The sequence below is a fragment of the Gymnogyps californianus genome, chromosome 1, assembly GCF_018139145.2.
Source record: "Gymnogyps californianus isolate 813 chromosome 1, ASM1813914v2, whole genome shotgun sequence".
NCBI classification, from domain to species: domain Eukaryota; kingdom Metazoa; phylum Chordata; class Aves; order Accipitriformes; family Cathartidae; genus Gymnogyps; species Gymnogyps californianus.
In genome coordinates, this window is record NC_059471.1 from 31,925,652 (window position 1) to 31,936,577 (window position 10,926).

Consider the following 10,926-nt stretch of genomic DNA (forward strand, 5'->3'; position numbering starts at 1 on the left):
CATCACCCTTGCTTAGAACAAGGTATAAAATCTTCTTCCAGTCCAAAGAGAACAGGGTAAACATCTCCATGCCCCAATGTATCAGCAGTTGCAATGCAACATCAAATACTCTGCACTATGGTTTGTTGTCACTGCATTGTGCCCAGTCCTAAAATGCAGCAAAGAGAATTCGAGTTGCAAATCAGGTCCAAAGGGCACATCCCACCCTCCAGCCCACCTTCTTCTGAATCCGTAATGACTCCAGCCCTTCTGTGAGGCTGGGCAGTCTGCCAGGAGGAGGTTCAGGGTCTCCCGGAACTGAACCAGAGAGGGAAATGGTCAGATTATCTCTAAACTACCAGCAGAGGAGCAAAAACATGTTTCTGACCTGCAGCTGCCCACCCTTTCCACCTCTATTGCTGACAGTAGCTGTAGCTCAGGATCCAGGATCTGGATTCATCCCCAGTAGCTGTCTGCACTTCAGGGAAGCTCCTAATGACAGAGGCAGAGTCTGGCTCCGCTCCCTCCACGGTCACAGCAGGGACATCAGCTCCTGCTCCACCAAAACAGCCTCAGTTCAGCTCCTCTCTTGGGTGCCTTAAGGGCTTAATTGGTACTGGCAAAAGCACCCTCGTGGGCATCTCCTTGAGGAACAGGAGCAGTTTATTGTCTTCTTCTATTGTTCCCCTTCTTTTTAAAAGCCCTTCAAAATTTCCAGGAAGCCACTGTTTCTGTCAGGGGGTCCCAAACCCAAGTAACAGAGAGCAGAAAGGCAACGTGGGTGAGGGTAGTGAGCATGGGTGCAGGATAAACCTGCACTGAGCAAGGATGCTCTGGGCACTATGAGCATGTCTGGTCCTGTTTGTTCCCACATTCATGGTCTCATACTGTGTTTACTCAAAGCCAGGATGCCTTTTTTCTGTTGTCACAGATCTTAAATCTAGGAGTCATCCTTGGTTAAGCCTTTGGAGCAGGCACAGGGCAATTACCCCAGAGCAGGTGGTGTCTCTCAACTTGCCAACCTACCAGACCTCCACAGGTCCAGATGCTTCCATTTCATCCATTTCATCTCCATGCTTTTCATTTATTTTAGCTAGCAAATAACTGTGCCAGATGCTCCACAGGAATTGCCCATGTGCGTGGTTTTGCTTGTATCTATCTACTCAATGTATTTTATTCCTCAAAGAAAGCACAGAAAGTGATCTCAGGTAAGATCCAGCAAACACAGCAACTCAAAAGGGATCATTTGTCTGGGTGTCCATGAGCCATCTGCAGCTTTGGCTGAGGGTCAGCAAGGTGGTGCCTCCCCCTTCAGCCTGAAACAGGGGAAGTTTCGGTGTCCTCCCACCTGAGCTGGGAATGGTCCATCAAACTTTGTTTTAAAGCAGGAGAGGTGGAGAGCATGACCTTGCTCCACCCTGCTAGTGTCTACACCTGGGTCTCTCTCAGAAATCATCTATGAGACTGAAACGCTTTAGTATGGATCTTGTTTATAGTTCATTATAACTACATTGTTTTCAATATATTGAAGAATGTCAAGTTTCTTGATTTTTTTTTTTTGCTTGCACTTCAAGGCTGCATGACAGTTTATGCTGAAAAAACTGATTTTTGAAAAGCAAACAAGGGGTTTTATTTGAGAATAATGTCTTTCTTTCCATCTGGGATACATTTAAAATGCTGTAACGTATTTTTGCTTCATCCACCACAAAAACAAATCTATTTTTTTCCAAAATATCTCTAAAAATATGTGGCCTCATCTAAAATTCAGGGTCCTCTCATACAGAGAAGTGAGGTGCTACAGTGTGGACATGTACTAAAGCAGCATTTTCTTTGCATACTCAGAGGTGTGTAATTAGCATGAGGACAGCCATTAACACATCCTGTGCACCGTGTCACTAAGTCATGCCTGATTATGTTGCAAAGTGAGATTAGCAAAATGAGCCTGAAGTCGTCCTCTCGCTACCATTTGGTGGTATGGAAAACAAATCCTTCCACTGCCAAAGCTGCAACTAATATTCAGTACTTAAGAAATTCAGCTGATGCATTCATAATGAATAGGATTTTGTGTAATTAAAATTTTAAATAAATCCCCAACATGAGCCCTGGCTTGGACTTCTTAATTTCAGATATGGAAGTACAGCTTTTGACAAAATAGGTTGAGAGGGGTTTTTTTCCCCTTCTTTTTTCTTTCATCTGAGAGATTTACAAAATCTCATTAGCATACTAAAAAATAGCAGAAGAGAAATTAAATGAAGACCAGGATTAAAAGACTTACTACTTTCTTCATGTCACCTTTATAGTTCTTTTGAGCATCTGTCCCTGTGTGGTGGGTGTAACGTGGAGGTGGATGTTAGTGGGTGGCAAAGCTTTTATGAGGCAGAAAGAAGCCGAGAATTAGAAAATTATTGGAAGCAGTTTCCATACAGATGAGAAGAAGCAATCAGACCCTGAGAAGCCAAGGAAGAGGAGGAAGACAGTAAGAAAACTGAATAAATGGCACATTTCACTGGCAAAGAAAATCCCAGTTTGTTTCAACAAGTTGGGTTAATGGAGGCTAGATTTGGAAAATATCAAGTGCTCTAGGAGGCAATTCTACTATGAAAAATCAGGGGCTGCGTGATATAAGCTGGGCAACAAAATACGGTTAATACACTTGGATCTTTAATCTGTGCCTAAATTCCTTGACCCTAAACTGGGAAATAATACTGCTGTTGTACTTTAGCTCAACATCATAGGTATCAGCTGACAGATACCTGTGATGCACAGAGACAGCCACAGCAATGAGCCTCATAGAAGAAAAAATACATGACAAAATGAACCCTTCTCGGAGGTAGTTTTTAAAAAAATATGCAGTCTCAAATTTGGGACTATTTTCACAGGGACAGCAAAAATAAGCTCATCATCAAGATGCATGGGCTTCCATCCCCCAGGTCCCACCATTTTTTAAATGAAAAAGGTACCAGAATGGTTTAACCTGGACAAAACCGTGTTTTTCCCCACTGCATTATTCTCAGAAACATTTGAAACAGACCTGTGTTGTGAGTCTCTATATAAGTATGTGTATGTGTGTTTACATAAGCGTATATATAATTTAATACATATTTTAAAGTCAGCCTGAATCGGGTGTTATCCCAAACAACGTAGGTTTTACAGAGCTGTACACAACAGGAAGCTGGATCTCGGAGTGGGGTCAGCTGTCGCAGGAGGTGGGTTTGTAACAGGGGATGTGAGCACAGCCCCTCTCAACCCCCCGGCTCCCACTGAAGGTCACAGCTGCTGTGAACATACACGGCTCCTACCAAGTCTCCTGTAATCCAGCCAAGCAAGCTGTGGCTGAGGAGGAAAGAGTTTGGATCCACAGAAGGAGCAGATATGGGTTCCCTCTAGGGAGGAGGATTAGGTTGCAATATCTCAGGGTGTGCTAAAGCTGGACCGGGGTACAGAGGGAGCACTGTCTGCTAGTTTGGGTTGGCTGGCGTGTCCGATGGCTTTATTTTCATCTCTGCTGTTTTCTGCGTGACCCTGCTCGGAAGCCCACTGTGATGGCCTTCAGACTACACCATTGACTTCCCCAAGCAAATAGCCCAGCCCATGGGTGAATTAATGAGCGTTTGCAAAGTTGTGTGTGATCACTGGATAAAACACAGTTGCACAGGTGTGAAGTGTCTGGAAAAGGATGATTAGTCGCAGCACCTGCTTTGCTGTCAGAAACCCTTATAGACTGGGCAGCGAACGAGTCCTTGTCCTCACTCCTTGGGATGTTCTCAGCATGCACTGGCACTGTTCACAGGTGTGTAAAAGGCTGATTTTTTTGCACATTGTGTGCATTACTGTAAGTAAAGTATGAATGAGGCATCCACACTCCCAGTGTAACACTGGGGAACACTGGAAAGTGCAGAAAGGTGACATTTAACCTTCACTCTGAAGACCTGAGCAGCGTTTATTCTTCTGCAACGTGGCAGTGCTATTCGCCGTCCTTTCACTTCCAGATCATCAGGGTCTGGGTCCTCTCCCATGGGGTGGGAGGACTGGATTCAACCCTCCCTCACCCTGAGGGTTTTGCAGCAAGCAAATTCCCCATTTGCAAGTCAGGACTTTAATTGCAAGGCATTTGGCTGCTCAAGGGCAGCAGCCACCTTTGCTCTCCTGTTTGAAGCCGTGCCAATGTGCAGCAGAGAAGCAGGGCTGGAGGGATCGTGGTGTAGCTGGTGCCTGCACCCCACAGGGCCGGGAGCTCCGCCAGCAGGTGTGCAGTGTGGGTTGCTGCCTGTTTCCACTATTTTTACTATCGTTGACCTAAAGTCTTTGCTAGTTAAAATACAAAAAGTCCCTCGGAGCATGAGGAGCAATACCAAAGCCCTCTCTCCTGGGTGGGTGCCTCAGTTTTGCAGCTGCAGACTCAGATATGCTTGTGTCTTCTCTACCTCTTGGAGATCTTGGAGATTTCTGGCTCTTGGATCTACCTTTCGACCTTCCCCTGGATTTTCTATCATCAAGTCACTGGTGACTGGAGGTGTAATGGTGGTAGGGAGCCATGGATTTACACCCTCATGTGAACAGGCATCCATTTCTCTCTCCATGGACTGCATTGTCTCCAGTGCAGCAGGAGAAGCCCATAGTGGTACAACTCTCTCCTGACAGAAATAGGGGTGTCCTTCTGCTCCTTGTCTAGAAACCAGTAAAACCTCTGTGGGTCTGCCCCGAGGATGGGTTTGGTCCTGGCTGCATGTAGAGAGCGGTGTCCCTGGGGATGTTCCTTCGGCATCTCTTGGGATGAAGCCAGTTGCACTCCGGGGCTCTGCATGGGCTGTGAAAGGAGCTGATGTTCTTCAGAGTTAGCCACCTACTCCTCAGACGTCAAAGTTAGAACAGATGAGTCACACCTAGAGTGGTTTGTTGCATTTTTAGCAGAAAGTCTGTAGAAAGGCTGGGGCAGGACCCAGAAGCCCTGTGTCCCAGGTCCAAATATAACCTTTTTTTTTTTCCCCCCTAAGAAAAGCACCGTGTGTTTATAAATTGCTCTTTCCCAAATGACTTGTTCTTAAAAAGAATTACACTGTAATAAGCTGCATCATTAAAAAGAAATTCTTCTGTGAGCAGCAGAGCCTGGTTTCCTGCGGTTTAGTGTCTCGTGGTGGGATTATCTCATGCCTAATGAGACGTCCTTGAATGAGGACCACTCTGGCCTTTTCTCCTGTTCATAAAGATGCTGTCTCATGTGGGTTGTCTGGTGTCTATAATACATTTGGGATCAAACTGCCATTGTTTAGGCTCTCTCCTATCTGACAATGTAATATTGCCCACGTGGCAAGCTGTTCCTCCTTGGAGACGCAAAAGGGTCGTACTTCTCTACCCTGCCACCCCTTCTCAAAAAACCAGTTGAAAATTAAAGCCTTTGAGACTTCTGTCACACAGTTAAATTTGACTGAAATTGGCCAACAGGCTAAAAGATAATTGAGAATAATACTGGACTGACACAATAATATAGTAAACCTAATTTTATTAGGTAATCGGGCAATAAATGATGGAAAGTAAATGCTGGAGCAGATTAAACATGGAAAAAAATGTTCATAAATATTTATTCAAGCATTTGAATGCACTCAAGGTGACCATTTTATGCCCGTTTTGCATTTCAATTTTAGAGGTGTGATTCACAGCCATATGAAAGACCAACAAGGGCACAGGCACCCCAATAGTTACACTCATATCTCAAAAGTAAAAGTAAAATAATAGTTTTCTGTGAGACTTTTTTTCACAGAGACAGGGAATTTTTAAACATTTCTTTCAGGATATTACAAAATTTAGAATTTAGAAACAGGAATGTTGAATAATTCAGAAACCAGATTTTGAAGATGATTCTCACCTAGTCAGAGAATAAAAATAGATCATGTGGTTTGTGCTGGATTTCCAGAATTTTCAATACACCTAAACTGAAAAAAGTCAGACCAAAAATCCTTTGCTGAAGTGATTCATGGAAATGTTTCAAAAATGTGAGATGTGAAAGGGAATTCTCAGTTATTTGCACACACACAAAAAAAATCACAAATAAAGGAAAGATGAAAGATACATTGAATAAATTGCTCATTGTAATTTATTTTTCCAGTTCCTGAGCCATAGAAACGTGCTTGTTATAAAGTGATTTTTGGAGAGACTTGTATTTTCTTACCTTGGATACAGTTTAGATGGATGAGCTACCATTGCTCTCCATGCTTATCAAATTAGGAGAATGCATTTCTAAATTCAATTACATCCTCAGTGGAAATGGTTTCTCTGACTCTGGTAATCTTTGGAGAGGAATTATACACAGTCTATAAAGCTTCAGATTTCAAAACCTAATTTTGAATGTTATTCAAGAGGTTAATTTAAGATTCATCTTCCTAAAGAGGAGTTAAATAAAAACTGATAGAAGGTTGGAACTTGTCGAGTGGTTGAGAGGTTTATCAGCATGTGAGTATGAGTTCATTAGTTTTAATTAGTATAATCACTAATGTTGCATTAACAGTTTGGTGAGAGAAAGTAATTGCTCACACCCACTGTATTAGATTGGGAGATTAGAATTCATTTTATGAGGCAATTAGCATTTCAGGGATTTAAAAGGCTTTTATGATCTGCCATTGCAGTAGCCTCCTTCACCAAAAGAGTTTAAATTAACCATAACTTCCATCCTAATGGGATGCAAAAATTAATGTAGAATTAAGTGTGAACCAGCAATCCCACCGTGATAAGCAGGCAGCTAAAGCCACAAACCTCGATTAGTTTATAATGACCTGTTTTATCTCCCAGACAATGATAGTCATTTATCCATCCTCAATCCATTATCTTCTTGGAAAGTTTATGTTCTTGAAGTTTATACAGCAAAACAAATAAAATATGAGGAAGGGAAAAGTAGAACAGTACTATCGAAGTAATAATTCTCCAAAGAAAAAGCTGCAAGGTTCAATAATATGGCTTAAATAGTCAATTATTCTTCATATCAAATGTCAGAGGAAGAAGAAACAGCTGCCTTTGACACCCAGTGCCTTGGGAAGAACCATGAATTTCACAGCAGCAGCAATCACAGCCCTGCTCTGCGCACCACATCCCTTGGCAGCTACTGACAAATTGAGAATGGAGATCCAGGACTTCGTCATCCTGGTTGGCAAGGAAGCCCTGGTCATCTGAGAGTTAGGACAGTTGACCCAAGAGACTGCCTTCCAAAACATCCTGGAAAGCAAAAGTGCAAGTTCTGGTGGGAAAAACTGCTTACAGTAGAATGCTTACTCTCACGTCAAGGCTGTAATGAAAGGCATCATGGTATCCATGGAGAGATGAGACAATGCCCCATTTGCAACATATCTGGCACCTATTATATGGGATTATGCTTGCCCCTGGTTAAAACAAATCTCTGCTCAAAAATAGCTGAATGAAGCCCAGATCTGCTATGATTTGGATGTGGCATGGAGGAGAACAACTGTTCGATGTTAGAACCATACTGTTGTTCCTGTAATTTTGGGTACATACGTAAAAATGAGCAGACGTGGGGCAGTATTCGGGGAATTACATGAATCTTCCTAAAACATTTGTTAAAGCAAAATGTACGTATATATGTATGCACTCTTAATTCTTATTCTCCTTATAAGCATCTCCAAAGGAGTTCAGAGAGACAATTTCGTCCTACGTTTAGGGATCTAAAATTTAGGTACAACTAGACAGATTGGATCTCAGCCTTAGCCACTCTGGCAGCAGCCGGTGCCACCTTTAGGAAGTGAATTATCCAGCTAAGATCTGAATCCGTCACTGGGAAAGGCTGCCTCCCTCTATTGACTACAGAGGCAGTCCAAGGTAACCAGGTTTCCATCTCAGGTGGCAGAAGTAAATGCTTAAAATTGAGTAGGATGAATCATGACCACCATGCCTGTGCCTTAGGGTTTGTATAGGCACAGAGTTATTGCGGAGAGCCATTACTCTTCCCGAACAGCATTACACGTGGATACACTTTTGGTTGAATAAGACTTACTAATTTATCTTCAACAACATCCCCTTGACAGAGGCAGAGCCGTTTTTGCTTCCTAGTCCTCATGTGGAATCCTTCTGCAAGAGCTGCTGCCTTTTTAGCTAGCTGCCCTGCCTTAATCCAAATTTACTTTAGTATAAAAATGCCCTAAATTTGCTATCCATCCACCTTTGAGAGACATTTAAGATTTATGGAGGTAAGCGCATCAATTAAGCACAAATATGTTGACAAAAAAAAAGAAAGAAGGCATCGTATACAATAAAACCTGACTTTTATTTCACAAATTATGGGTGTTATAAAGCATATTGTTTCAGGAGGAATGCCTGTATTTGCCAGTGTGTTTCATTAAAGAATAATAAAGCCATACATATTTCATTTCCTTGTTCTGAGCTGCAAGAGCCTTAACTATATAAAATGCCCCATGCTGTCCTTGCTTTGTTGGGTGTTTTTTTCTTTTTAATCAGATTTTTCCCCCTGAACTAATGAAATCGCTCTTTAAACACATACATCACTTTCATTTGAAGTGACTTATCATGGCTCAAATAGTTTCTCTCTTCTCCTGGAGAACAAGGCAACTGCCAGCACCTTTTGCTGTGCAGATCCAGGTCTGGATTGCCCCTGATCTCTGGAGTGCTGAGTTCCTGGCATTCCCACCGGTGTTGTTTTAGGTGGGGTATTAGGTGACTGATGTCTGCGGGGTCTGCACCTTGCATATCTGCACCGGTTCCTGGTCCACTTGCTATCACATGTAATTTCTCTCTTCTCGTAGTATGCACCGACCCATTGTGCAGCTACACAGACGTCCGCGGAGCAAGGCATCCTTCCTCCCTGCCATCACCACGAAGCAGTGCACGACCCCCAGCTGGTTCCCTGCACGTGCCCGCTCTTCTCCTGCCCATGGGAAGGGCACCTGGAGGTGGTGGTGTCCCACCTGAGGCAGACTCACCGCATCAACATCCTTCAGGGGGCAGAGATTGTCTTCCTGGCCACAGACATGCACCTGCCCGCACCCACGGACTGGATCATCATGCACTCTTGCCTTGGCCACCAGTTTTTGCTGGTCCTCAGGAAGCAGGAGAAGTATGAAGGCCACCCCCAGTTCTTCGCCACGATGATGCTGATCGGCACGCCGACCCAAGCCGACAACTTCACCTACCGGCTCGAGCTCAACAGGAACCAGAGGCGCCTTAAGTGGGAGGCGACCCCCAGGTCGGTACTGGAGTGTGTTGACTCTGTCATTTCGGACGGGGATTGCCTTGTGCTGAACACTTCCCTGGCTCAGCTCTTTTCCGACAACGGAAGCCTAGCGATAGGAATTGCAATAACCACCAGCAAAGTTCACAACGCCGAAGCTGAAATGTGATGGGGAAAAGGAAGAAGAGGAGGAGGAGGAGGAGGAACAATGGTGCTCTAGCTGCCTTGTGAGAGCCAGAACTTGCGGACTTTTCGGGGGGGTCTCAGGTCTTTTATGGTATTTAGTACTCGTCCACAGTGGGCATTATGTAAACATCCTGTGGTTACGGTCTCTGTGTAATGTATTTACCATTTTGTTAATACAATTTTATGAGAAATTTTAAAGAGGCTAATCAATTTATTATTGCCCTCCAGCAACACTGGAAACAACACTTTCTCCTGGAAAGTGCACACAGGGTGATTCATAGAAAGCTTTGGTCTGAGCATGCTACGCAAATGTGTTTCCTTCATTGTCTGCCTAATTGCCTGGTATTAAGGAGGCCCCTGTGCCTGGTGAAAGGTAAAGTATTTCACTAAGGGACAAGAGCACCCAGGTTTCCATACTAGCAATAGTGATTTAACTCTTACACTGTGGTCACAACCAAGCCCCGGGGAGCTTGCAGTTTCAGAGCTCCCTTCAGCTTCTGAGGAAGCAACCTTCACCACCCCGACACTGAAAGCTTCAGAAGAAAAAGTCACCACCTCCACTGAGCTGTGGCCTGGGAAGCCTCATCCTGCATGAAACTGGGAACGACAGCTAGTGGGTGGTCACTGTGAGCATGGTTAAATCTCACTCTTGTATCATGATGGGCAGTGAGAGGCTTGCTAGATGATCTGGCTCCAGGACGGATATAACCATAGCCAGCCATCAGGGCATTCACCTTTTTAGCTGCTATTTCCTTAAGCATTCAAAAAGAGATTTGCAGAAAATAAAGTATCAGGATGGTCCTAAGTCATGTACTGATCTTGCTATTGAATTCCGTGCCCCTTAGATGCACAGTGTGTGCTGCTAAATATTGATTTAAAACAATGCAGCCAGAATACTTGTTTGCAAATTGGCTATGAGATTTGAAATGCTCTCCTTTAAAAATAACCTTAATTTTTTTTCTTCCATACACTTGGGGGGTGGTGATGGTTCCTCTCTTCTGCTGAGGGTGTTTCACAGACGGCATTGGTCACAAGAAGGCACAGGCTTCTCTAAGAGCTTCTCCCTTGGATGGCCCCTTGGGGAGTGTCAGAAGCAGGTGCTGGCCATCTCCTGACACGTGGTCCCATCTGCAGTCAGGCATGTTTCCTCCATAACCAACAACAGCAGTGAAATCCCACCGCAGCAGGTGGCATGTTGAAGGAGGGGGCTCTACAGTGAGTGTGACACACAAGAAGCATGGGAAATTGTCTTTTCCTGTTTTCCCTTCTGCCCATGTGTGGCTGTGGCCTGGCTGCTCCTGAATGCTTTTTTGAGAAACATCTGGTGGGTTGGGTCAGTTAGTAGCTAGAGAGACCGAGGCTCATTGCTTGAGTCCCTCGGAAAACCAAGGAAGCGGGGGAAGCAAGCTAAGAACAGTCCTTCAGTGTTTCAAAAGGCATCTCGCTGTAGCTAGCTTTGGGTAGGCAAAAGCACTGATGCTAGTCTCTTCCACCTGCTGCTCTCCTGGGAATTATTATAAATGATGCGTGAAGTAAAACGAATTGCAGTTTTCCTGAGATGAATGCTATGCAGG

General features: G+C 44.1%; 1 protein-coding gene across 1 annotated transcript in view; it reads left to right on the forward strand.

Moving 5' to 3' along the window:
- Window positions 1–9,335, forward strand: part of SIAH3 (siah E3 ubiquitin protein ligase family member 3) — a 47,498-nt gene extending 38,163 nt beyond the window's left edge. Inside the window, exon 2 of the mRNA XM_050915153.1 lies at window positions 8,742–9,335. Coding sequence (XP_050771110.1) covers window positions 8,742–9,335 — 594 coding nt within the window. The remainder of the gene's footprint in view (window positions 1–8,741) is intronic.
- Window positions 9,336–10,926: the final 1,591 nt, after the last annotated feature.